The 26,109-nt window shown below is 53.6% G+C and overlaps 10 protein-coding genes across 10 annotated transcripts; 3 read left to right on the top strand and 7 right to left on the bottom strand.

Moving 5' to 3' along the window:
• Positions 1–242: 242 nt before the first annotated feature.
• On the bottom strand, positions 243–847 carry BDW74DRAFT_176343 (uncharacterized protein; the record flags this gene model as incomplete). Its single annotated transcript, XM_073728579.1, has 2 exons — positions 243–638; positions 722–847. 2 exons carry the CDS (start codon positions 845–847, stop codon positions 243–245), a joined length of 522 nt encoding a protein of 173 aa, XP_073586318.1.
• A 179-nt stretch (positions 848–1,026) lies between these two features.
• On the top strand, positions 1,027–2,488 carry BDW74DRAFT_126193 (uncharacterized protein). Its single transcript, XM_073722177.1, has one exon. It carries the CDS (start codon positions 1,307–1,309, stop codon positions 2,099–2,101), a length of 795 nt encoding a protein of 264 aa, XP_073586317.1. The 5' UTR covers positions 1,027–1,306; the 3' UTR covers positions 2,102–2,488.
• Positions 2,489–2,514: 26 nt separating this feature from the next.
• Positions 2,515–4,087, bottom strand: BDW74DRAFT_166899 (FAD-dependent oxidoreductase; the record flags this gene model as incomplete). The annotated part of the gene is made up of 3 exons (XM_073726615.1): positions 2,515–2,884; positions 3,078–3,728; positions 3,828–4,087. 3 exons carry the CDS (start codon positions 4,085–4,087, stop codon positions 2,515–2,517), a joined length of 1,281 nt encoding a protein of 426 aa, XP_073586316.1.
• Positions 4,088–4,262: 175 nt separating this feature from the next.
• BDW74DRAFT_126175 (glycoside hydrolase family 18 protein) lies at positions 4,263–5,739 on the top strand. The gene is made up of 4 exons (XM_073722176.1): positions 4,263–4,390; positions 4,441–4,724; positions 4,780–4,807; positions 4,890–5,739. Exons 1-4 carry the CDS (start codon positions 4,308–4,310, stop codon positions 5,683–5,685), a joined length of 1,191 nt encoding a protein of 396 aa, XP_073586315.1. The 5' UTR covers positions 4,263–4,307; the 3' UTR covers positions 5,686–5,739.
• A 60-nt stretch (positions 5,740–5,799) lies between these two features.
• BDW74DRAFT_176339 (uncharacterized protein) lies at positions 5,800–9,997 on the bottom strand (the record flags this gene model as incomplete). Its single annotated transcript, XM_073728578.1, has 10 exons — positions 5,800–5,837; positions 5,903–7,513; positions 7,563–7,901; positions 7,976–8,137; positions 8,204–8,689; positions 8,758–8,890; positions 8,957–9,360; positions 9,412–9,528; positions 9,584–9,751; positions 9,826–9,997. 10 exons carry the CDS (start codon positions 9,995–9,997, stop codon positions 5,800–5,802), a joined length of 3,630 nt encoding a protein of 1,209 aa, XP_073586314.1.
• Positions 9,998–11,209: 1,212 nt separating this feature from the next.
• BDW74DRAFT_176338 (uncharacterized protein) lies at positions 11,210–11,836 on the bottom strand (the record flags this gene model as incomplete). Its single annotated transcript, XM_073728577.1, has 1 exon — positions 11,210–11,836. One exon carries the CDS (start codon positions 11,834–11,836, stop codon positions 11,210–11,212), a length of 627 nt encoding a protein of 208 aa, XP_073586313.1.
• Positions 11,837–13,549: 1,713 nt separating this feature from the next.
• On the top strand, positions 13,550–14,284 carry BDW74DRAFT_176337 (uncharacterized protein; the record flags this gene model as incomplete). Its single annotated transcript, XM_073728576.1, has 1 exon — positions 13,550–14,284. The coding sequence occupies one exon, from the start codon at positions 13,550–13,552 to the stop codon at positions 14,282–14,284; it is 735 nt and encodes a 244-aa protein (XP_073586312.1).
• A 1,735-nt stretch (positions 14,285–16,019) lies between these two features.
• BDW74DRAFT_176336 (cytochrome P450) lies at positions 16,020–17,807 on the bottom strand (the record flags this gene model as incomplete). The annotated part of the gene is made up of 5 exons (XM_073728575.1): positions 16,020–16,198; positions 16,273–16,349; positions 16,405–17,461; positions 17,526–17,664; positions 17,730–17,807. 5 exons carry the CDS (start codon positions 17,805–17,807, stop codon positions 16,020–16,022), a joined length of 1,530 nt encoding a protein of 509 aa, XP_073586311.1.
• A 361-nt stretch (positions 17,808–18,168) lies between these two features.
• BDW74DRAFT_176335 (glycosyltransferase family 34 protein) lies at positions 18,169–19,151 on the bottom strand (the record flags this gene model as incomplete). The annotated part of the gene is made up of 2 exons (XM_073728574.1): positions 18,169–18,883; positions 18,955–19,151. 2 exons carry the CDS (start codon positions 19,149–19,151, stop codon positions 18,169–18,171), a joined length of 912 nt encoding a protein of 303 aa, XP_073586310.1.
• A 1,813-nt stretch (positions 19,152–20,964) lies between these two features.
• On the bottom strand, positions 20,965–22,358 carry BDW74DRAFT_176334 (Zn(II)2Cys6 transcription factor domain-containing protein; the record flags this gene model as incomplete). Its single annotated transcript, XM_073728573.1, has 3 exons — positions 20,965–22,125; positions 22,173–22,236; positions 22,282–22,358. The coding sequence occupies 3 exons, from the start codon at positions 22,356–22,358 to the stop codon at positions 20,965–20,967; spliced, it is 1,302 nt and encodes a 433-aa protein (XP_073586309.1).
• Between the last annotated feature and the right edge of the window lie 3,751 nt (positions 22,359–26,109).

Here is a 26,109-nt window from a genome sequence, read left to right as displayed (position 1 = left end):
GTTAATGGTTGAATTTGGTGAGTATTCCAATCGCGGCCAAAACGCGTGAGGTGGCCCGCTCGCTTACATGGCCCGCTCGCTTACCGATTACGTTATATTAAAGGTGTCGTCGAGTCCCATTGTCCATGTCTAGCAAAGCTCAACATAGATGACCGGTGGAGGGCCGGGTGCTATTCTGCCGTTATGCTCCAGCAAGCCCTCCACAGACACACTGCCCACCCTACAGCGCCATGAATTCAGAACTAGACACCTAATCCAGCAACCCTCGCAAATTCGCGCTGGGTATGTTCCCAAAGGCGATCGCCCACCCCGGCCGCTCTCAACCCTGCCAGCGTCCTAACCGTCTCGCGGGCGATACTCTCCCCGTCCGGACCAACAGCGTACACCCCACTGCCAGCCTCACCGTTTGTCCCCGCGAACAAGTTTCCCCAGGCCTCGACATTCCCTACCTTCGCCGCGTCCGAATACATCGCACTAGTAAGCAAGTACAAATGCCGCGCTCCACTCTCCTCTGGATCCATCCAGTCAGGCGGGAAGGACACGTCCACGTCCTCGTCCGGGTTGATCGAATTCATCGCGGCCCAGCTCCAGCTCGGTACAGGCTGCGCGTCAGCGGCGTATTGACTGAGCCCGGGTAACTATGGATAAAGGTAACGTCCCTCGCGTCCCGAGCCACAGCTTCGAGGCCAAGTGGGATGAGCGTAGCGATATGTGCACGGACCTGGGGCTGCGGAACTCGAAGCGCAGAGATGTCCGAGGTATCGAGCGGTCCTTCGAACCCTGCGGCGCCGACGGTTATGACGCGGCGGGGGTTGGCGGCGTGCGATAGGAGCGGCAAAAGCTGCATTATGAAGCGCATCCGGGAGTATTAGGTGAGTGCAGTTAGGAGGTGGAGGTTCTCGGGTGTTTCTGGGGTGGGTAAGTAGGTGGTTAAATAGACTCAGCCACGGGACACTTCACGGCGGCGGTTAGGGTAGGGTATTGCGAGATCCATGTTGCAGCGAGGGACTGGGCTTACGACAACGATCCAGGCTCGGCGCTCCCTGGCTGAGAAAGAGGACGTTCAAGTGCGGTTCCCTGGCCATGATGTGGGCGCATACTTGGTCAACGACTTTGAGCAGACTCATGTCTGCCTGGATAAATATGTACTCGCCGTTCGGATTGAAGGTCTTGCTCCGGCCAGTCCAAATGCGAGCGATGCTCTCGGCTGGACGCACTCTGCCAGTTCTCGTTGCGCGCCCCGCGGGGCTCAATCAAGCCGCTCTCAACAGCCACGAGACAAACGCCGAACCTAACGACACCCAGCATGCACTCAGCGTCCCAGGACGTTGAACCGAATTCTGGCGTAAACTTGGAACAGTGGGTGCTGTGGCCGGAATCACAACAGATTCAGCTACCAGTCCCTGAGACCTTAGACCCGCTACTACAGGTTGATGAGGTCGCCTTGTGGCCCAGAGAAACATTCCCCCGTCTCGATTTCCCAACCCATGCTCCCGAACCTCAAGAATCAATAGTCCCAGCCCCGTTCCTACCCCCAACAAGCACGCAGGACCTAGCAAGCCTGTCCGTAGCGCTCTCTAGCCTGGCGGAGAGGCTCCCATCCCTACCGGCACGCAGCACCGGTACTAGGTCAGCCACCCGCGAACACCGAGACGCCGACGCCGACGCCATGCCCTTCGTACTAGATGATTTGTTCCACCTTACCACCCAGCTCACGGACCTCGTGCAATGCCTCTGTGCCCCCGCTGATAAAGCAACGACTCTGATGCTTGCTTCCTGTCACGTTCGGCTCACTGATATGTACGAGAACATACTCTCGATGATCCAACGATGCATCCAGCACTCTTTGGGCCCGCCGCGCCCGCGGCCCAACTGGGCGGTTGTTCTTCCGGAAGTCAAAATGGGCTCCTCTCTTCTATCGCCTGTTCTGCTGGTTTGTGAAAGCTCGTCGGTTGCGCGGGCGGGAGGAAAAACTTTGATGTATATATGCATGATCGTCACATTTTCGGGCGATGTGTGGACCAAATTGGCGGACGCGGTGCGGCGCCAACATCACCTCCAATTACTGGCGGAGATGAGATCTGGGAGTCCAGCGCTGTGAACGCAGTTGGTAGAGCGGTGTGATTGTCTGTTGGAAGCCGTGATGCACACGAATAGCTTGCTAGGGCGATAGAACAAGTTAAACAGGTACATGTATTCAATGGCACTTGTTCTTATCTTGACCGTCCGTAACATCCGTTATCCAAGTGGGTATCGTGGATGCAGGCCTCCTGCAAAGATCCACATTCAGTCGTGTCTGACTGACAATTATCCCTTGAAGGCTGCGACGAAGATGCCAAAGCTTCGTATGGACTCACCTGTTGCGTTGCACTTGCACAGGTGGTCCGCGAAGGAGCTAAACTTGGAAATCCCGCTGCTTGAGATTATGATAATAAAGTCATGAGGCATATTGACTCGGGGCCTGTTACGGCTTTGCCGTGTAGCTTAGCGCCCAATCCGGCAACTGGAGATATCTCATAACCGATGTATAGTATACACCAAGGCGCTCAGAACGAGACCCAGCAGCGCCAGTGAAATCCCGTACAAAACCATTTTCGCCTTCCGCATATCACGTTCCCGTCTCCCCGCAGCACGCCGGTCGCGCAGCGGACGCGGTAGGTAATCCAGTGTCACGGCTGTCTCCATGAAGAATAGATTGAGGTAGTACGAGATGCGTCCAAGAAGGGGGGTCGTGAAGCGGAGGATAAACCGGCTGCCCAGGGTCTCGAGCGACTGCCTGCGAGACCCGCGGTATGAGTAGTTACAGATAAACTCGAGTCGGGACCGCAGCGGCACGTAGTACGTAGACAAGATAGTGCTAATGGCGGTGTTGCGGTCATGTAAGCTGTTGTCGGTGTCTTTGCTGGTGGTGAGCTGGTGCAGGGCGTTGGCGAGCGCCGCAGCCGACTCGATGCAGAGGTTTGCGCCAAGGCCGAAGTTTGGGGTGAGCATGTTGTGGTTGCATGGTTAGCTTAGGACTGGTTGACTTGATGGTTCTCAGGGGGCAACGTACCTTGAACGCAGTATCGCCAATGCACGTAATGCGTCCGGAGGACCAGGTCTGCAGGAGTCCCTCGTGACATGCAGTTGAAGAGATTGACGCCGTTCGCTCCCACAGGTCGCGGAAGGTGACATGCTGTCGAATGGCGTAGTCGCCGAGGTGCTCCAGCTTTGCGACGACGTCCTCCTTCGACCATCTTGGGACGTCGGGGTGGATGTATGTGTGATTTGTCTTGATGATTGCAAACCACGCGATTGTCGAATCGGGATTCGGGGCCACCATGAAGACACACTGTGGGTGGGAACGCATGTACAGCGGGCCTAGTGGCAGAGTTTGAGCAATCTCCTCTGCTGGCCGAGTCATGCCCACAATGGCGCAATAGTCAACTTTCATGCTACGTGTGTCTTCTCCCAGACCTGTTTTGGGGTTTTGGTTCGAGGTTTCCGCCGTCCGCCACATCGCATTGCGAACGATACCGTGAGTCCCGTCGGCACCCACTACCACGTCCCCCATATACCACTCTCCGGACTCAGTGGTGACTTTCAACGGCCCGTGGGGCTCTAAGCTCGAGTTTGGGGTAATCTCGATCGCCCGAGCGCCAGTCTTGACTTTCGAACGATCCTCTAGCGACGTGTATAGGGCATGGAGGAGATCCCGCCGGGTTATTGCCGTTAACGGATAGCCCATCCTGAGGTCGACATCTGCATTAGACGCGTTTCAATAATACAATGAGGCATCGAGAAGACGATACCCTGGAGTGTAAAAGCCAGGCGCTGTATTGGCGAACTTGAAGTTCCCCGGAAGCGCCAGCTCGAACGTATTCAGATCATGGCTGCATTTCTGGATGCGATCGAAGATGCCAAGCTGGTCTAGAATACGACAACCCGCCGGCTGGAGAGCAACAGATGCGCCCAGGTTAGCCAGGATATCCTGATGGCTTTCGAGGAGGACGTAGTCGATCCCAGCCTTATCCAGGCAATGGGCAAGGGTAAGTCCGGTGATGGAGCCACCAACAATCACCACTCGAAGAGGGTGCTTCTCAAACATGATAGTGAAACAGAGTGAGTTTTCTGCAAGGAGGGGTAGAACGAGTTGAGGGGAGAAGGTGAGAAGATATATTTTGGAGCATCAGGTGACGGGTCTTGGCAAGGTAACACAGCCCCTCCCCCTCCGCAACTCTGACCTCCCCCTTCCTTTCAGAACCATTTCCTAATCATTGCTTACACCCTGGAGAGAATCTGCCTATTGCTAGCAGAGCCCGCATGCGATGTTGCTCGTCAAACTTTTCCTCTCGCTCCTGGCAATGGCCCAGGCGGCATACTCTACAAAGCTGTTGATGTACCTGACGGGGTGAGTCGCCCACACCGAGCCAACACAATACTCGTGCTAACTTTGCAAAGACAACATAATATCGTCCCTGAAACATCCCTCGCATCAGAGATTACGCATGTTGCCCTTGCCTTTATGCACTCATCATCCTTCAACCGGAATAACCCGTCAAATTGGCCGCTTTTTACGACCATCGATGCGGTCCGTGCCAAGTTCTCGCCAGGGATACCGATCCTGGTGGCCATTGGCGGGTGGGGTGATACGCAGGGGTTTTCCGAGGGAGCTCGGACGGAGGAAAGTCGGAAGTTTTTTGCGTCGAATGTCAGAAAAATGCTGGATGCTACAGGGGCGGATGGTACTCTCCTTTCCGAGACTCGATCTCTGAAGAAATTGTTGGCTCACAGTTGCAGGCGTTGATATTGATTGGGAGTATCCTGGGTATGTTCATCGGTTTGATCTTCGTCTTCCGTCACTTTCTGTCCAATTTCTTCTTGGCGCGTTGCTAACCCTCACCCTCCAGCGGCAACGGTGATGACTACAAACAAACGCCCAACTCTGAAAAAGCAGGGGAGATTACAGCCTACTCCAAGCTTCTTGCCGAGATACGCGCATTTATTCCAGGCAAACTATTATCCGCCGCCGTCCCTGGTCTCCGAAGAGACATGCTGGCTTTCACCAAGGAGACTATACCCCTGATCGAACCCTCAGTGGATTTCTTCAACGTGATGGCATACGATCTGATGAACAGACGAGACAACGTTACGAAGCACCATACTGGCCTCCAGCTATCATTGGACTCGATCAACGCCTACTTGGAGACTGGCATGCCACCCGAAAAGTTGAATCTCGGTCTTGCTTACTACGTCAAGTGGTTCAGGACTGTTTCCGGGGACCAATGCGCCAAGCATCCTGTCGGATGTCCAACGGTCTTGATGGAGGACCCCAGTACAGGCGCTGACCTTGGAAAAGCGGGGGCGTTTTCATGGATCGATCGGGTCCCCTCTGAATTATCTGCCAGCTTCGAGAAGGCCAAGGCAAACGGAATCTATGATACTGTCGGCGGCGGTTACTATTTCTGGGATGAGGAAGAAAGTATCTTCTGGTCTTGGGACACTTCCGATGCCATCAAGAGAAAGTTCCCGTCGATCCTGCGTGAGAAAAACCTGGGCGGAGTATTCGCCTGGGGTCTAGGCGAGGATGCTCCGGATTTTACGCATTTGGAGGCAACTATCGAGGCTCTCCGTGAATACCCAGCAGAGGAGCCGCAAAGACAAAGGGCCTCGAGAAAGTGCAAAAGTAAAATGGACGAGTTGTGATCTCTTTCTAATGAAGTCTTGAACGCCAAATTGGCTTAGCCGGAACTCCTATAATATGTCCTACGTATGGTAAAACAGAGATTCGTGGTGGTCGAAAGTCCCATCCTTCAACAACTAAGTCCATTGGATGCGCCATTCATGCCTTTTGTCGGCTGATTGGAATGAGTCAGGGTACAATGCTTCCCATTAGCCCTGAGTCCCAAACCGTTTGGCTCACTTGTACCCGGGTGCCGAGACTGCAAGCACCACTCTACATGTCCCTTGACTTTCCAATAAACGTCCCTGTCTGCATTCTTCCCAACAATCGGATCAAGATGGCCATACCCGTCTACCAAAAACCTCCGATACATCCCCTCACCAAAAGTTCGGCGCAACAAGTCATAATCTTTCGATGTCGTCTCCGGACTAAAGACCTCATTTTCGGACCCAGACATAAAGAGGATTGGGACACCGCGCAGATTTTCCAGGTTCTCTGGTGTCAAGAGGGAATTGAGGGTATTGTCAAGGCAGCTCCCCGCAGAGCCCATGCGCGTGATATGCTCCAGGCTCTTGGTGAACGTCCCCGTGAAGAATTGATCGATGTTATCGTGTATGCTTCGGTCTAGGTTTCGATGGTTCCAGAGCAAGCCGAATGCGAAGCTTGTGCGGTGGCAGGCAGGAGACGAGCATCTGTCGCGTCCGGGAACGGGATACAGTGAAACGAGGAAGTCCAGAATATGCTGTGCTACCGTCTTCGTCCTCGTCGAAAAGTCTATCGGAAAGTATGATCCGTCCAGCAACTCATATGCTCGAATGAGCAGCGGAGACGAGGCCTTGATGGCGTTCCAGTACCCGAAGACCTGGTTCATGAAAACAGAATTCGCTGTTATACCGAGGATCTGATTTGCCTTGACTGTGCCTGTCAGAAGAGCCATGGAAAGCGCCACGGATCCCTGGCAATGTGCGATTATGTATGGTTTTGCATTCTCGCTGTTACGTGCGATGTATTCCAAAGCGGCTGCAATGTCCAGACGGCTGTTGAAGACAGTAGACCTTTCTGCAACTCCCTCATCAAGGGCCCAGCGTGGGGTCAAGACATAGCACTTATGTCCCCTGGAGGTGAAGTATTCTACCATGTTGCAGTGCTGAAAAGGAATGGTGAAGATTGAGTGAGCGGGGTTGATGCCGGTGATGCCCGGGAGGAAGAGGATTAGCGGCTGCCGCGAGTCTGCACCAACAGCGTTATACTCGTCGAGTTTGACTTCGACATTGTCAGCAGTGATGACTTCGTGGCGCTGTGAGGGTCTTTGTTTGGCTTTGATATCTTGGTCGCGGCCCCCATGTCGCTGTCTCTGTTGGGTTCCAAGGCGGGGCCGAATCCAGAAAGATGGAATGAGCGGATGGAAAAAGACGACGACTAGTTGAAAAGCGAAATAAAGCAAAAACATTCCCAGCGCAAACCAGGCGCCGTTCGCGGGTTTCTCGGTCGGGTGGAATGTCCTCATTTGTCGGGACAGGGACGACAAGCCAGGAATTCGTACGACCCCGGCGCCTATCCTCTCGCCTATGGCGTCCGTGACCTGAACCTCAACCGTGGTACTTGCCTTCCACAACCTGGGGATGGAGAATGCACTAGGTTTATCAAGTGCCTTCAGCCCAGTCAGTCTTAGTTCCGCCCCCTCAATTGTTCGGAGCGGCAGTGTATACAGCAACGTTGTTAAATCGGCACTGTCTTCATCTGGGACGAAGAAATCCAGCTCTCCACTCATAATTCGCATTGTCCTCCTGGATAGGGCTTGGCATGAGACAGTCCCGGTGCATACACCCTTGTATCTAGGTCCCGTAGCCCCTGCTAGGTGTCAGTGGCTATGCATCCATTTTACCGGTCGTCCACGCACCTTGCACTTTACGATATATCTCGACAGTGGGGATGATTCGCATGACCGACGACGAGCTCTTTCCTTCTTCTTCAGCAACGCGACATTCAACATTCGGCGAGCCCGATGATGCAGATATATAGCCCTCCAGTACTTCGGTGAATTGCCACCCTGTCGAGACATATTCTTCATCATCATTGTGCTGCCCTTCCCTATTCCTGGGGCGCGAAACCATGGGCCTACTGTCGGCATTGATCTCCCCGTTCTTCGTTTCGAGATCAACTATTAAACCTCTTTCCTCTGCAAGCAGCGCCACCGACCTTTCTGCAAGCGCGGTTATTGTTGCCAGTGGATTCACGCCTGCAATCGACGTTCATTCCATATTAGCGAGTGTTTAACTATCCAATGATTATGGACTAAGATGGATCACGTACCCAAAGATGTCGGTATGGCCGAGGCGTCGCAGCACACCAGGCCCGCGTGAACTTCCGGCCCCTGCCCTACGAAGACTTGACCTAGATGGTTCGTTACGCCTTCGCTTCCTGTTTCATTGCGACTCATGTTTGCACCACCGAGGATGTGCGCCGACACTTGATCTTGGTGGAAACCAGGTTAGCTCATACATCGCGCTATTCAGGGGAGCTTGGCCCAATGCTTCCTACCAGAGTAACACGAAAGCATTGTCGCTCTAGAAATCTCAATCACCGCGCGCAGTGTATCTTTAATCCGGCGGCTGTTTGTTCCACGGCTCTCGCCGACGGCCTGGAAATGTGGTTTATCATCTTTCAGCATCAGGGTAATCTCGTTGCTGTCATGCGACATGACGAGGTATGTTGCCGTGCGCTGCATCGCGCCGCCCGGGACAAAAGGCCCGAGGAGGAGTGACTTGAGTGTCGCTATGACCCGCCGCGCTTGACTAAATGGACTGCGAATAATGGAGAAAAGCTGGAAATTCCAAACGGCCTGGAGGATGAACAGGACTTGCAGAACCGGCGCTATGGGCTCAGGAATGCATCCATCCTCGATGATGTACCCTCCCAACTGACGTTCGCCCTCTCCATCCCGACGAACGTCAATCATACTGGTAATGGTTGGGCCTGGTTGGTTACTGCCTGCCACGCCATTGATGTCTTTGGGACCGTTGTATCCTGTGTGAATGTCAGTGCCTGTTTCATCTCGTTTGTTGCCCCAACGGCTGATGGAAATCGATAGGTACCAAAGGCCATTATATTCCCGTTCCCAGACATGTTTCTGCCAAGCATCGGCGACGTTGCCAGTCCGTGATTACTTGAGCGAAGTAGGATCTCGGTTGTCCCAAGCGCCCCTGCGCCGAGGAAGCAGAATTCTTTCTGCCAATTGCTTCAGCGATGCGCTCCGAACATTAAACCATCAGGATTAAGGTGGTAGGCACATACTGCTCTCACCCAAGATAATTGTTGCTTGTCACCGCGGCTTCCATTCTCCTGGCGATTGAAATGCACAATATACGAGTCACCTTCTCTTTCGACGTACCGGACCTCGCAGCCGCAGAAGATATCAGCTCCCCACATCCAAGCATCTGCTAAGTACGTAACGGGGATTGAGTTCTTCGATCCGTCGTTCAGGCCGGTGGATTCGTGTCCCGTTCCCTGGTTCGCAGACATTGAAACCCCGCTAGAGTTACGGCCTGCTTTGAAGAATGTGGTAAGCGGAACGCGGGCGAAGCTACCTGATTTGCCAAATTGCTGGCTGAGTGCTTGCAGGTGCTGCGTCTTGACCGATACTGGGTATTTTTCTGGGTAAGATGTCGGTTGCAGCATTGCCGAGGCCCGCGCGAAATCTTTCACTATTAGTCAAATACGTATGCAGGATAGGAAGTGAGAGGGTCTACAGTCTGCAAGGGCATCTGGGTCATCTCTAATTTTCGTCGGCCAAGCACTCATTTGCATCACCTCGGGTGTCGCTTCGAGGAAAACACCTGCGTTGATAAGAGAGCCCCCACCAAGCCCTAATTCAAGCTGTCAGATGCATCCCTAGGGCAATGGCAGAGAATCATCCCTTACCATGAGCACAAAATGCATTCTGCTCTTCTCCCAATTTCAACTGGAACAACGCTGTCTTTCCGTTCTGAAAGAGTCTCTTCAGTAGACAACTTAGTCCGAACCTCGATACTGAACCGGAGATGTTGAGCTCCTTTGTACACCGTGAGAGAGTACGAGGGAACGAGCCAGCTATGGATATTTCCGTCAGCTTACGCCCCCCTGCAGAAAGAAGTGGCCTGCAAGAATGTTGACTTGTGGTGTACCTCGCCATTCCTTCCCAAGCTCCAAGACCGCGACACTCTTTCCCGCCCGTGCCATGCGACTCGCCGCAACCCCAGCTCCGTATCCAGAGCCCACGACCACAACGTCGTACTCATGTTGCAGTTGACTGAGAGGAAGACTGAGGTTCGGGTAGTCATCCGGTCGGCCCTCCATCATGCACGTGGGTGGGCTACTTATTGGTGGAAACAGCAAATGTCAAAGGGTTCGACTATCAGAAATCCAGAATCCGACAACGGGCCTGTTAGGTTATTTATGCCGGGCTGAAACAGATTACTCTGAGCTGCAGACGACGCCGGCGGGAAGCAAACAATGAGGCTCTCAGACAAACCGTGAAGATTTTCTGACCACCCACTGCGCACATAAGCTACAGTCTAGGCCAAGCGTTCCGCTAAAAAATGCAGCTAAGCATTATTCTGGGACAATTGCCGAGCCGCGAAGTTCTCATTCCTTACTTCTCCTCCAATGGTATTTGACACAGAGAGAGGGGTATGCATGATATCCTCGAGAAATCGGGTGTTCTAGACCACAAGTCTACTGAAGGGCAAAGCCAATCGAGCTCTTCAGTCTAGGAAGTACCCCAAGATATCCTCCGAAACATCCTGGCCCTGTTAGAACGCATACGGAGCGTCACCGCTTGGCAGTTAAGGGCGCCTCTTTGCTACGCAAATTAGCCGCACCGATAACGCAGGATGGTTGCACACCCGGGGCGGGACGATACGAACTCTCAACGCACTGACTCCAATAAGACCCTCCTACGTGGCCCGCATGTCTAGCGGCCGAGTTGACAAATGCTCTGCATGCCGCTCCATCCTAGCCTCGGATTTAGCCCTCATTGGACCGTAGATATCCGGAGTTAAGAAGGACGTGGCTCGAGCTCAATGATAAGCTTCCGCAGCACAGGAACTGCTTTAATTGGGTCTACTGACCTGGACATAACCCGGGGCTATTGAGATGGCGCAAAGGACCGTCGGTGCTCGAGACCAAGTGTCAACTGCTACGCTTCCATGCTGGTGACAAGATCGATTGCCCAGGTTGAAACCCCCCGGCCTTTGGTAAGTAAACGAAATCTCAGAACGGCGGAGATCATCTATGAACTGACCAGCTTGGGGATAGGCGTCTGCCAATCGCCTGTCAAAATTCGGTGCAATGAAGAGATGAAACTACACAGGCTCAGAGTGGCCTGACAAGGTCAGTCAAGGGCACTTCTGATGCTAGCAATGGTGATCAGGTTGCCATGGTTCTCGATGAGTTGAGGTAATGCATAAATCTATAAGTCTGTGAAGCTTTGATCTAACGCTTTTTCTGGCTAGCACTTGCTCTCTATCAATGCAGTAAAAACCAACATTGCCCAACCAGGAGATCCATCTACACAATCCGCACAATCGCGTGCGGCCGCTCATGGTACCTATCAAAGTCCATAAACCGGGTAATCTGGTAATACCCCAGCAGTTGCGCATTATCGTACCGCACCTTCATCCACCCGACATTCTCGAGCCCCCATCCGTCAATAGGCTCCAACTCCTCGTCCTCGCCAACAACGCGCCCCCCATCCTCATCATCCTCGTGGGGATTCCACTGTCCATTAGCAAGCCGGGCATACCCACTCTCATCAAGGCTGTAACTCGCGTTAAATGGCCTCTCATAAACAGACCGCAGGCTCTCATCATCAACCGCGATGAAAAGCCGGTACCGGCTGGCTTCCTCGACAACAGGAAAGGACCCCTTTGCAGGATTAGGGTTCTTGGTACAAAAGGCATCGCTTGACCAAGATCTAAAATGCGCCCGGAGAGTGTCCATTGACGCCCCGTTGAACGAGGGGTCTTGCATGACGGTCGGCGCAAACGACTCTAGCATATCCAGCCCGTTGCAGCGGGTGAGGTACCGCTCGACTGAGCTATGAAGGCGATTCATAAAGACCTCCCATTCGGCGTCACTTGTGTACGTGCAGCGGTATACCACGAACCCCCACTTTGCAAACCCGTCGTGCTGCATCATGCGCTCGATGCAGTCGGCGACATTGAATCCGTATCTTGGTCTGGAGTTCTTTTTGACCTATGGGATGTTGTGTCGGTACGGTTCCCTGGGATGGTGCTCATTACCGGTGTGTTCAAGAAGCGCCGCTGGATTTGGGTGTTGGGCCTGCGAGGCGGAATGTGTGGTGGGTGGAACGGGGGAACTGAGAATGGTTGACGGCGTGTGGCAGAAGAGAATTGGGAGAAATGATGAGTAGGCAATCCCAAGTGGTTTGATCTGCACGCCCAACAAAAGATGCCCTGATGTTCATGATTTATTGTTCGTGGGACTCAACCCGGGTCTGCCATTGAAGGGATATTTCGGAGAGGAATCTTTGGTTCGGGCGGGAAGGGCCCGGGCACATGGCCCTGCTTATGTTGCCGCAACCCTAAACACGTCATGGGGGAGGCCAAGCCCTAACGGCTGTAACAGTAGCCCCATTTAGTACTGTGCCTGGATTACTAGGAAGTCGCAATCAACCAACGGCAAGATATCTAAAGTTTAGGGGCTCTCTAAGACGAAAACATCACATGTACGTAACAGATCTCCTGAACCCAAACCAGTACACCTGTTTTAGAATGTTGGACGCTCATTCGAAACATAAAGTTCCATCCGCCGTAGTCTCCGTCCTTCCTCCTGCTAACAGTAAAACCATAACTCTATCATGTACATATAGCCCAATAGTATGCCAGTGCATTCTATTCCTCTTCCTCCTGTATAATCAGCCCCTCCAGGGGGTTGTCAAACATCCGCCCGAAAAGGGCCCCCCTTACGGCGTCTGCGGGGGCGTCATCCCTTGGCAAGCAGGACATGCCTGGTCCGCCTCATCCTCTCGCCAGTCGTGAGCACTATGCCGTTGACTCGGGGGGGCACATGTTGTTCTGTTGTTCGGCCGCGCGACATCGGACAATGTGGATTGTGGCTTCGTGGCCGCAGAGGCCGAATCTGCCGCGGATGTTGGTGCACATCTGTCTTGTCTGTTAGCAGTTGTCGCCGTGAAATGGACTAGGGTATCACTTGCGCTGTTGAGAAGATGATAGGATAGTGTGATTGAGTGTCGTTGGTGCTCCTGGTGGTTGCTTGGGTGGAGGTGATTGTGCAGATTAATAGTAGGTAGGAAATATGTATATTCAATGGTGGACAGAAAATGCTATCTAATGCAAAGAAACAAGTAGACGAGATATCCTGTTGTGTCGCTCATTTTATGCTGGATTCAGAACAGCTATCATCGAAGCAGCACAGAGAACAAAGCAGCTGGCACCATTTCCAGTAGGTTTGTTAGTCTTTAGCTACAGCTGTTTCCAACGCGAATCCATTGATCTCAGTAGCTCATCCAGAGCAGTTTCCATGGAGCCAAAGACACTTCTGTTACAGGTGCTGCATCAAGGGCAGGCACTGCCTTCTTCTTTGGGCTTAAGAGGTACCGTGCAAACAGGGACAGTCTTTTCCATGAATAGCGGGTTGGTCACTAGGTTCTGTGTTATAGCCACAAAAGCCCCGAGTAAGCATGCTCTTTCAAATGTAATGAATGGTGAAAGCGAAACGACCCTTCGTTCGTTTTCTTTGCGATATACCTAGCAGCTTCCATTTCTCATGATATTCTTTGAGGAAGGGGTCAATGTTGCGCCTGGTGGAGCTTGATGTGCCAAAGCAACGCTTAGTGCTGCTGAAGTAGCGCCTAGTCGTATTTCCATGAGCTTATTTACGATAGGGTCCGGTTTTAGGACTAAAGAAAGTAACAAGCAACGGCGGGCGCCGGAGGAGGCTCCTGAGTTAGGGCTGCGCCTCCGTCTCCCTGTGAAGGAGAGTCTCTTTACTTGCAACGGACTTGACCTGCTCAATTCTTTCGCACCAACAGTTATTGAAGGCCCCTTGTTTGCTGGTGCGACCCATGAGCAGCTACGAGAGCACTTTAAAACCTGGGCGGCCAGTGACTTTCAGCAGCAAGGCTCGCATATTCGAAGTATAGATATAGTTTATGCAGGGCGGTATCGATACTTTATCGCAGTCGACCAGCAGAGTCTTGAGTCTGTTCTAAACGCCCGGGAGAGGAGCCCGAGCCGTGAGAGGACCGGCTATGTTCCCTTGGTGAGGATAGACTGGGAGCGCGAGGGGGCTACCTTGGAGATTGACCCAGTAACCGGCGAGAAAACCTACGAGTTACATCAAGTTGAGGGTTATCAGCGTGAAGATGAGGGGTGGGCAAAGGTAGCCTACGAGGATGTGCAGTTTCAAGGGTACATGAGCATTCAGGATGGCCTCGACTGGAAGGTTTTTTACAAGTCGCCGCCGAAACTTGTTGACATTTCACATCGGCTTAGGGATCCTGATTTGTATAAAGACTATGCTAGTCGGGTTCGGGATAGATGGGGAGAGCACAGACTCCCTCAACGTCAATCTCGTAAGAAACGGTCTATTCTGTCTTAGAAGATTGCCAGCCAGTCTTATCCTTAACGTCTACGGCTGTTGAGAACTGCAATGGTTCTTCTTGCTACTCGTAAGAGCTTGCTCTTATGTCCAGGAAGTACCTAGGCTTTTCAAAAAAACCTTCTGAGTCAACGGGCAGTGAATGACTATGACACGGGTGTGAGTGAGCACAATCCAGCGAAGAAGAAATCTTCCACTTAATCTCCGAAACTTCCTCCTGGATAATCAAGGCTTTGCTACCCACCCCAGGTGTGCCCTGCATAGGGAGCTTAGTTTGTTTGGTGCCCACGCCATTTTTGAACGACCTTGGGATTGGCCTTCCATGGTAAAGGTAGTCAGGCAGGTCTACCGTCTACTATTTTTCAACTAAGAATGTATACTCGCGGAAGTCGTTGAGTATCCGGCTGGCCCAGATCACTATCGCCCGGGCCTGTTGAGGGCATCTCGTTCCCATTCCATTCACACTTGCGGAGGTACAGGCAATTGTAGGTTTTTTCTTGGTCATCCAGAGTCTGGTCTTTACATCATTGCAATTGACCAGTATAAGCAGCGGTCCGGGCCGACTGGACTCGGATTATCGGAGATTTCACTACCCTGATTGCTAGGGTCTCGACTTTCGCCCCTGGACCCTCTGCTCGTTACCCTGAGCGACACTAAAGCACTAAGCAACACTACCTAAGTATGGTTAGCCTTCGCTGTACTTTAGCTGAGTTAGGAAAACATTTACTGATTGACGCATTGCATACCATACCGTACAGGAACGGATGGCTGCAACTTGAGGTCGGTTCCAAAGGCAATGAATGTCTCTACGTGCTATCTAGTATCCTTTTGGGGCCAATAGCCTAGACCTCTATTGCCAGCCCTTTTCCGACAATGGTGGTAAGAATCTCTGCGTGCCTCGGGGCAGTAGTGCAGCGCATGCCTAATACACGGGGTCCATATGACACATGCGACAGTGTAGTCGGCGGTCTTTATGGGGTTACCATACTCTGCCGCAATTTCTCGCTTGGAACCAGACCCGAATCTTAACTCCCTCTGCGCGTCTCACAGTCCGTTCTTTACTGGGCATGAAGATGAAGGTTTTGCTGACTGGAATACCAGTCTCGAAAATAACCAAGTTAACCCCACACTTTCGGCTACGTCCAGCTACTGCGTTGGGAAGTACGAGAATAGCACTAGTGTGCTTAATCGATATCGTCTTTATATTCGCGATCGCTCAATCTGACGGCACCTAATAACGGACGACAGCGCCATGTGTCTGCCCATTGAGGCGACAGAGGCTAGTACCGCCTCAAACTGCAACTATCTTACCTACCCGTCGTCAACAGCCATGATGAAGGAAGTACAAGTACGTACCTAGGTAGGTAGCTAGCCCTAACACGAGATAAGCATCCTGCTGGCCGGGGGCCCGGGCTACCTACCTAGGTAACCTCTTGAGGGCGCGGGGATGAAGACCCCTGCAAATGTCGGGCAATCCTTAGGTACGTAGGGTACTCTTTTCCACTGTAGATATTCCTCGCTCAACTCTGCAAACCTTCGATTCGAACAAGCGTTACCGTACACATTCAACACGTCACCTTTTATTAACAACTAGTCCTATGCCCAGGTGGAATGCAACCATAGCTATCCTATCCTCTCTTCTCCTCCCCTCTCCTTTCTTGTAAACAGCCTAACCCAGGTTCAATTCCCTATGACAGGCAGGTCCTATATACTATAGACCTTGGCAGAAACCGGTTTATATAACCTCCACCAAGCACCTCTTCCCCTTTGGCGAGAGCAAAAAGTACAACATCATATCCATGTCTCCATCATTCATGCCCTCCTTGCTCGACATTCTGGCTCGTGGGAACGCGCGGAAGAAGGACGCTGTTGCGAGGCGGAGTTCCATCTTTGCGAGGTGCAGGCCGACGCAGTCTGTAGTAGAGTATCAGCATTGGCATATGTAGAGCAGAGAGACAGGGGTGAAAAAGAGAGGTGGGGGTACGTACTCCTTGACCCAGCGCCAAAGGGCATGTAGGCGTCTTTCATGGCCTTGGTCGGATTTTCCCAGCGTGAGGGATCGAATCTGTCCGCGTTAGCTTCCAACCCTAACTCTCCGTAAGTTGAGGATGGGTGCATACTTCTCCGGATCCTCAAAGACCTCCCCATCCCGATGCAGCGAGTACAACTGCGTCGTGACCGTCGCGCCACCGGGGATCCAGTGTCCGGCGAGCGTACTACCCTTCTCAGGGACAACCCGCGGCAAGCCCGACGGGACAGCAGGGTACAGCCTCAGAGCCTCGTTAATGACCTGGTTGAAGTACGGCAGATCACGAAGATGAGTATCAGACAGGCCCTCCTCGCCAATCTCCTCTTCGATCTCGAGCGTTTTGACCAGGGCATCAAGCTCAGAGACAAGTCGTTCCTGGATGGATTTATCCTTGAGCACAGACCAGACAAGGTACGTCAGCGTATTCGCCGTCGTATCACTCCCAGCCACAATAAAGCTCTGCGCATCATTCCGGATCTCCCGGTCACTCAGACTCTCCCCATCCCCCTCCTTGACAAGAGACGCATCATAAAGCTTCGTGAAGAGCGTCGGCTTCGGGGAGTCCGGATTCAGCGCCAGGTGCTGCTTATACCGTTCCACCGACAGCGTCGCATACTCGAGGATCCGATCCGTGCTCACAACAACCTCCTTAAAGATACTCAGCGGCAGGACCTGACCCAGCGAAATGGCCCACGGAAAGTTGGCACGGATCCCGCCGATCTTGGCCACGGTCTCCAGGTCCGAAATATACTGGTTCTTCTTCCCGATCTCCAGCATGCGGAAGGAGTCGCCGAAACTCAACTCCCCGATTATGTCGGTCGCCATGAAGAAGAACCACTTGTAGATGTCTGTTGCCGCTCTGGGAGATAAGGCTTCCTCGCGCATGCGGGAGATCGCAAGCTGGATCCGGGCTTTGACCAGTGGTTCAACGGCGCGCAGGTTCGTGTCGGATAAAGGCGAGGAGAGGAGACGGCGGTGCCGACGGTGGTACTCTGGGTCTGTGGTTGAGAAGAGACTCTCGCCGTCTTTGCGGGTGAGGAGTTTGTAGAAGGGGGCCTTTAAGAAGGGGCTGGCGATGCGGTGGATTTCGCGGGCGGATGGGATGTCGGCGATGTCGAGGGTGCTTGGGGAGATGCGGACGATGGGCCCTAGCCACACTGTTAACTCCACACATATATAGAATGGTAAAAGGGTGCAAAGGAAGGTGTGTACCGTATTTCTTATGTAAGGCGTGCACGTAGCGAGGACGCTGCCCGGTGACGGTGTAGTACTTCAGCAGCAGGTCGGTCCATTTTGTGTATTTGGGGCCTGGGAGGGAGGAGAGGGGGTTCGTGCGGACTTCGTAGGCGATCTATACCCAGCAAACCATCCTCGTTAGTCTCAGGTCTGCTATGGGAAGGAGAGGAGTGTGCGTACCGAGAGGAAGTATACAAACCCCAGCAGGACCAGGATCGAGGGTAGGTTGCCCGCGACCTCGAGAAGACTAGGCAGCATTTTGAGATGGCCTGGGCGGAACTCAAAATAGAACAAGATTGCTTAATCTTCTAGAGTTGGGTTCTATTTAAGAGGAATTCGCCGAGCCTCGTTACACCGGGTCGGGTGTTGATGTCAGTCATGTACCCCTAGATACTGCCGGATCCGGCTGGGACAATGCTACCTGGTCCGTGTAGAATGTACCCTACCAGGTTATCTTCAACTTCCTCACGAGTGGTATTCTTTCAGTGAGACTACACTGCTTAGGTAACTCTTTGTTAGAGGTTGGGTTCTAGACAGTGTGGCCTATGAGGGCTCTTAAGCAGTGGCCCAACCGGGTCCTGACACACTGTGCATCGGCCTTGGACCACTGACTAGGCATCTACCCAGTAGAGATTCTATTCCACGCCTCGATGCGCTGCTGCAGTAGGTCTCCCTCATACGGCTCTTCATATAACACGTGCTTCAGCTCCTCCATCGCCCTTTCCATCTCTATCTTCCTCCCTGATGCCTCACCCGGGACCGTACCTTCCTTCCCCTTCACATCTGTTCCATTCCTGCTTTTATACTCGTCAATAATTCCTCTCGCCCTCTCAACTCTCTCCCAGAATCCCCTTGTCCCCTCTAAATACCACGTCTCCTCCAGTCCGACCTCCCAACCCCCTACCCCAGCGTCAACAACATCCAGCCACTTCCGCATATGCTCCCAGCGTGCCCCGTCCAACCCCGGGAAATGCACCAGCATATTACCCCTTTCTCCTTCATACGCGTGCTTCCACTCATATGCATTGATCCACGGCCGCGGGAGGTACGTCACGTTACCACAATACGATGATTCGTTCAGGACTCTCTCCATGGCGCTCTGGTCGACTTGCACGTCCAGATCAACATAGGGATTGTATTTTGGATACGCGAGGGACTCAATGAGGAAGTGAACGCTCCATTTGTGCACTCGGAGGAAGAAGATGCCTGTGTTCAATCCCTTGTGGTCTTTTGTTGCGACGAAGTGAATGGAATCCAGAGAAGTGCTGGAGGGCGGGAGGAAAATCTCCAGTGGGATCAGAGGGTTGATGATGATTGAGTCGGCGTCGACCCACCTGTTCTACTGTCAGTATACTCTCCTCCCATGGTATCTCTTATAGGGGGAGTCCAGAGGCAAGGTGCGTACATGATCCATTCCACCCGTTCAGCAATTGGCTTGCTCAACTCATTGACCACCAATGCAAGCAGATAGCTCGGTTTATTCCAGTACCCGACCGCAATTTCGTTCTGAAGGACCTCCATCCCGTACCCCCATCCTTCAGCATGCCGCCGATGGCTCTGCAAAGCCCGTTCGTACAATGGATTCCTGGCACCATACAACATTGAGGCTTTCGTTATGCGGCGACCGCGCGGGGGAACAGACCAACTTGGCTCCGAAATACGCCATGATGAAACGCTGGAAATGCTACCACTGAAACAAAGAAGCCCAAGAACGAAGGAAATTGCCAGGATGAATAAGAGGGGAACAAGACGCCGCCGTCGCGGATGCAGCTGGAAAATCACCATGTCTGAGCACTGAACAGCTGCTGCATTGCACAGTCCAGCAGCAGCAGCTTATTGTTTCAGAAGCACATAGCAATAAGAGTGAAGCTTATCAGTGGCCGTTGTGGATAAATATCCGCTGCAAGGGGTGGGCTGCATGCATGCCTTGGTTGTGATCGTGAGGCTGCCCTGGAATGCTGGACCGAGCACTTTCCAAGGCTGGTTAGGGCTTTGCATCCGCATCCGGCGATGGGCTCCGTTTGCGGAGGAGAACCAGGCCCTAGCCACAGGGATACTACCATGCAAGCAAGTACGACGTTGAGTATCATCGGAAATGAAATGTAGTCGGGTCTAAAAGGTCAGGGTTCCCCGCTTTCTCTCCCTGGTGAAGTTGTGGTCGTCATGACTCGGGTTTCTCGGGTATCCTCAACCGGCGATCGCCCTGCTGCGGGCGACAAAACATATATCAGGTATGAAGAGAGCGACACCAGTTTCGCGAAATAGCGATCTAGCCAATGTCCTCGGTAAAGGCAAAGTATAAAGCTACGCCTAATTGATTTTGCATTTACCCTAGTAGAACCTCCAAAATCCATCACCAGTCTCCCTAGAGCCTCATGTAGTGACGCAGGCTCAGCAGTATCAGTTCTCTCATAGTAATGATGAGAATGCCACATCTTGACTCTAGCCAGTATAGCTCAAGGTCCTGATTTGGAACGCCATTCCGTTTACGCCCCATTATTCACTGGCTACTCAACTCTACCTAGGTATGATACTAAGGTTGCCCACAACGCCGCCAAAAGTATAGCGGTCCTGCACCGGTAGTTCAAGCGTACTTCTTAGAACACTAGGCATCCATACAGTGGCTACCTACTGTATTTACCTAGGCCGGTAGGGTAATCTAGTCACGGTGGCCTCGTCACAAGCATGAATCCAGGGCCATTGACACCTCTTAGGTCCCGTACCTAAGGTTTCAGGATACGCCTCATGCTCAGCCCAGCACAGTGCGCCTTCTTTCGCCATCCAGACCGATCATCGTCAGCCAACGCAACAGGGATTACATTGGCGAGGCTACCATACGGATTAATGCCGCTCACCCTCACGCTCCACGATTCCTATGGCTCACGCGGACGCCGTCCCATTTAGGATGATGGATTCTAGTGCCTAGGCTAGGTAGGTAGGTAGGTAGGTAGGTAGGGTGTGAAAGGTGAGTCTAGGGTGAGTCCATCCGAAACATCCGGCTGACGGGGCGCGGATTGATGCTGGTTGCTGATGGGGCATAGCGAATGCGTAGATTGACATCTTGTCCACGGGTCGATTCAGTGTGGGGGCGAAAGAGAAACTCGGGGTAGGTGGAGGTAACGTTGATGAGGCTGATTGTGATCATTGATCCGAGAAGAGAAGATGCTCGGAGGGGGTAAGCACAGTCGAGGCTTATGCTCAGTGAGTAAGGGAGATGGTACGATAGTGTGATTGTCTTGGTATCAACATTCGATGTCCAGAAGATTATATTGGAAATGCCAAAGAATAGAAGGATAAAATAGTAACTGGTCAATTCAAAAGACCTCAGACAGGCTGTAAAGGAATACCTAGGTACGAGAACAATATAAACATGCACAAATATGCCAAACCCAATAGACGAAACGAAGAATGAAGATTATCCCACCATATGGCCACCCTGCTCCCCTTTCAGGTCGTCCAGCAATCCGTCCAGTCTCCTCTTCAGATCCTCGCAAAGTCCTTCATGCCTCCCCGGTGACGACGATCCAGATCCAGGCAAGGACATATACCCCATTACCTCCATCAACCTTCCCAAACAGACGCCAGCACGCTTGACTTCCTCCACAAAGGCCTTCCGACAGTATGACATCTGCTCCATGACATCCATCTCAAACGCCCCATATCGGACCCCATACCCCACTGGCTCGACGAAGTTTATACCCATACCCTCGTAAATGTCTATCCGGTGCCTGAAATCCCCGTAGGCCACGCCAAACAAATAGCCGACCTTGTCCAGCGCCACCGAGAACAGAAGATGTTCCTCGTTATACGTATGCGTAAAGGCCGGGCTGTCGGTGATGTGGAGGAGGGTAGAAAGGTATCGTTGGCAGGCGGCGAGGATGGAATCGATGAGGGAGGTGTGCTCTCCGGGTGACCTGCACTGGGTGGCGAAGCGGATGGTCTGGTCAATGCTCTGGAGGAGGTGGAGGTACACCGGGTACTGGCCAGGGGGGATGCTCTCGGCTGGCGAGGCGTAAGCCCGTGAGGAGTTCCTGCCTTCGGAAGCAAAGTCTGGATAGGAGGACATGGAGGTCTGCGGTTGAGAGGACGCCGAAGGAAGAGACTCGTCGCCGTCGATCTCCCAGGCCGGGCTCAACAGGCCAGGACCGCCCAGCTGATCCAGGTCCGATGTCCAGCAGAGGTTATTCAGGCTCGACATGTCCTCCGGGTGTGATTGCGTGGGATAGATTGGTAAGGACTGGGCGTAGGTCGTTTCGTTCGCAAGCGGCATCCCGGTCGCGTATTCCTGGGCGTACGAGTACGACACAGGAATGGGTACATGGCTTCGTCCGTCGTAGGTCCGCGTGCTCTCGAACGAGTGGGCTGTTGTTAGAAGAGGAGGGGACATGATCGGGGTGGAGAGCGAGGAGGAGGAGGCCGAGATGGAGGCCGACGAGGAGGTCGAGACGGTGGCAGGCCCGCGGTTGGCTTTGCTGCGTTTCCCAGGGACCTTGCCAATGCGCGAGATGGAAAAGGCACATTTCAGCCGGAGATTCGAGCAGCGCTGGCAGCCCGTCTTCTCGCCCGAGCAGCGGACCTGGAGCTGGTCAGAGAGCCCCCGTGAGACCGAGTCAACAGACATACTTTGGCCGCATGGCATTCATTACAGGCCGACCGCAGCTTGGGCGGTCTTTTGGAGCTGGAATATCTTCACGACTCAGCTGGCTACTGTCCAGGGGGTGGCGGTACTTACGAGGAGGCGTCCATGGTGTCCACGGGTGTGATGGGGATAGACGGTTGAAGAGTAAGAGCAGCAGATGAGAGGAGCATCGCTTGCTCACGTATATAGATCCAAGACGTGCTTACAGCTGGGCTCGCGTATCGTGCAGGCCAGTGAGGATTGATACAATGGACCAGGTATATTCAGTCAGCACCGCGGCCGATCAATGCTAGACGCACGCACCCATCATTCTAGGCTCAGGATTAGCCAGACCCATTGCAAAAAGGACCAAGTCAGTCTGAGCCCTCGCTGCGCAGCAATGAGCCCTCGACTCGCCCGCGCATGAAGGCGGGACGGTTGGATGCTCCTGATTGCATGTCGAGTCCCGCCCTCGATCGTCGCTGGGATGACATGACAGAAGACAAGCATGTGCAAATGGCAGTGCCCTCCATCCAAACAGAGGAGACCAAAGTCCTGTCTTACGTTTGACGTTTTCAGGCCGTCGACCCCAAGGGAATCCGCGCTCGGGCGCTCTTGCAGAGGCAGCAATACTCTTTCTCGGAGCTCGCCTTCCTCGACCGGCAGTCAAGGCTTCCATGCAGAGAGAACCCCCCCCCCCTCCTCCCCTCTCCAGCAGCTTCAATTGATAGGCAGTTGGCATCTCGACGTGCAGTGTCTTGGAGAGCAGCGTACTCTTGCCCTCTTCTCAGCAGACACTGGCCCAAGCCATATTTTCAACGATAGGGCATCGGCAGTATCCACTCGCAAAGCCACTCAGCATTTCCCGGACTAATAGCAGGCCATGGCAGCTCGATAAGAAGCGGAATCGTCCTACCAAGCGCTGCGTTTCAAACGTGATCCACCCTTACCCTCCCTAAGACCTCACATCCCCCGTCTCCTCTCTGCAATCTCGATAAATCATGGCAACATGGCATCATGATAGGCTGGACCCAGCCATTATCGGATTCGGCCTACGGAAAATGATGATGGGATAAGCGCACAGACTCCCCACTTGCCTAAATCTTCCTTGATTTTGCATCACCCTCTGTCGTGCAACCCGAACAGACACAGACGCCGATTACGCACCTCGGCTGTTGGGTCACGGACTGAGACCCGTTCGAGTAAGAGCCTACCCCCAGGTCAATCCTCGTCAACTCACAGGCCAGCCGTGATGCTCTGCCCGTAGCCATAGCCACCCTCGTCAAAAGAACGATACACACGCTCAGGTCCAGCAGTGGCAACCGGATCGGACCATCCCCCGCCTGTGACACAGCGCAGAGTGCTGACTCGAATGGCCCCTGACACATGGCCGAGTCTAGAGAGCAGCCCAGTCTAGACTCTGGGCCGGCCTCTTGCCCGATCAGACTGGTTGGGTGCGCGGTTTCGTCAACAGTCGCTCGGTGAGAGAATGTTGAGCCAGACAATGGACTGCTTCTGTTCAAAATAAGCAGGGTGAGCAGGTGTCTGCTCTGCAGCGAGTGAGTTTATTGAAACCAGTCTATTTACGGCCTGCGCATCCTCCAGGTGGCCTGTTCTGGAGCCTGCATCGACCGGCTGCGGTCCAGTTGACGACTCGGCCAAGGGTGGGCCGAATGCAGGAATTATTGGCCACGAATCACTTCTGGCCCTCTCGGTGAGCTGCTCTGGACGGTAGCAGTTGGTAATCCGTCATTGACCTTTCTTCTCAGAGGGGCTCAACAACGGTCTCATCTCAGGTCGACACCTTCCTCTCGCGTACCACCACCAGCCGTGACAAGTCCAGCGCTCTGCCCTCGCACGTGTAACCGCGTCTCTAACACTCTGTCTCTTCCTGCCAGTAGGATGTTCCGCTTTGCCCGGTCGTTCGATGGGGGTCCGCAACGCTCCAGGATCAATAAGCAGTATCAGCTGGGTCTCAGCAGGGGCAGCCGGTGAATCATGGCCCACCGCGCCGACCAGGTCCCGCCACCTGCGGCGTACTTTATATGCCAGAGCATCGCCTGCAAGCACCGAGCCAGTGAGGCCGCCGGTGAGGATATCGCTGCGAACGTCAAAGCGCGCGGGCCATGGCCATGAATAGCCATAGGCAGCGACTCCCTTCCCCGCTTTCTCCCGTCGTGCAGTGGACGATCTGCCGATGGTCATCCGAACACTCGTCCGTCTGCTGCAACGCGATGCCGCTCTGCAGTTGATGCTGCATTCTGTTCTGTCGACTCGGCCTCGACCGGTTTACCTATCCAGCACGGGCCACGGCGGCTGGCGCGTCCTGCACCCACCAGGCGCCTTGAGGATGTCTATACCGGCTTGAGCTTTTCATCTGGACATACCTCCATACTCATCATCCCTTATCACACTGGCAAGTGCTGTGACCGGCTGCACTGGAGGTGAAGAAGTTGTCCCTGCACGACCAATCAGGCAACCGGCAACCAGGGCTCGTCAGCTCACGTGATGGCCCCCGACCAGGGCCCTCCAGCGACTCCACTAGCGACATCGCGACAGAAGGCCTGAGTCTCACTCGATCGGATCTCATTTGCCCATCAACGGCCACTAGCGTCCAGCCCTCGCTCGCGCGTGCAACGTCAAGTCCTCTTCCGGCCAAAATCTCGGCAATCCTCGACAGTGCTCGCCGACCGCGGCCAAGTCCTTGGAACCTTGGAAGGTTAGGGCAGTGGACTCCTGGAATATACGGTAGTCAGACGGTCCACTCAGCTGCAAATGCACCCCCAAGCTTTCGATCATCGTATCAGCAGCGAGTAGCGTTGATCCCTCGACTTTATTTCCCAGCCGCCTGCATATATGCAGCGGGCAGCCCTACAAACTTTCCGATTTCCCGCCCCCCTTATCGGCGGTGCTACGACTGCCACTGTCCTGCCACTCGCTGTCGCTGTATAAGATGCTCTGCTAAAGGGTAGGACATACCGCAGTGCAGGTGACACGGAAGCCAACCCTATCTCCAGCGCAAATCACCGTCCAGGATCACAGACCCTGCGGGTGGCGACCAATGTGCCCTCGGCCTCGTGGCAGGCATTGCGATCCTTCCAATGGCAAACAATTCTGGCAGTGGGGGTTGGCGGAGGGTCGGACAACGACGTCGGGCGTGCAACGACGGACATCTAGCTCGCCGGCATTTGTCGCATCCTAGGATATATCCCTCGCATTATTGGGGATGAGTCGCCCAGACAGAGGGGCCGGGGTATCCGGATCTGAGGTCCCGCACAGGCCTGCAGAAGGTGCAAGCACCTAGAAACTTCGAAACTTCCACACGCGTGCACGGCATTGCAGTGTCGTGCCGTGTAGCATTCTCCGTATGTTCCTGCTGTACTGATCTACCTTACCTTGGTAGCCTATGATGGGCTGCGTACTGGTACTACAGCGCCATCCCCGGATACTCGCATTCGCATTTCCCCGTGGGGTTGGAGCAACTACCTAGGGCACCGAAGTACTCATTGGACGCTGGGACTGACGAAAGAACAAAGCAGTTGGGTCTAGCATACTCCAGAAAGAGACTTCGGTACCTACATCGCTTGGTTACATGCCCGGCCCCCCATTCCCTCCATCCAGCTCTGCTTAGACTCCTCGTCAAGTCTGTGCGCGAGATCCACTACCAAGGTAGGCATAGTTTCTCCGCAGGGGGGTGAGACAGAAGCGCCTGAGTCCTTCACCCCACCCTTGTACATGTCGAGTCGAGCTCGAGGAGCGAAGGTTGTTACGTACTGTTCACGTCATGGATGGATAGGTCTCACCTTACCTCTAGAGCTTTCACCCATTGTTGTTATAAATAATATCAATTGTTAGACTTTGACCCCCATGTACCTAGCCAGGGGGTTGCTGCTACATGTTATAGGCGCTCAGCAGCCCTGTCCGCAGGTACCAAAGTTAAAC

The sequence above is a fragment of the Aspergillus multicolor genome, assembly GCF_047715735.1.
Source record: "Aspergillus multicolor strain CBS 133.54 unplaced genomic scaffold BDW74scaffold_6, whole genome shotgun sequence".
NCBI classification, from domain to species: Eukaryota; Fungi; Ascomycota; class Eurotiomycetes; order Eurotiales; family Aspergillaceae; genus Aspergillus; species Aspergillus multicolor.
Note: the sequence above shows the minus strand (reverse complement) of the source record. Positions and strands in the feature narration are given on the sequence as shown.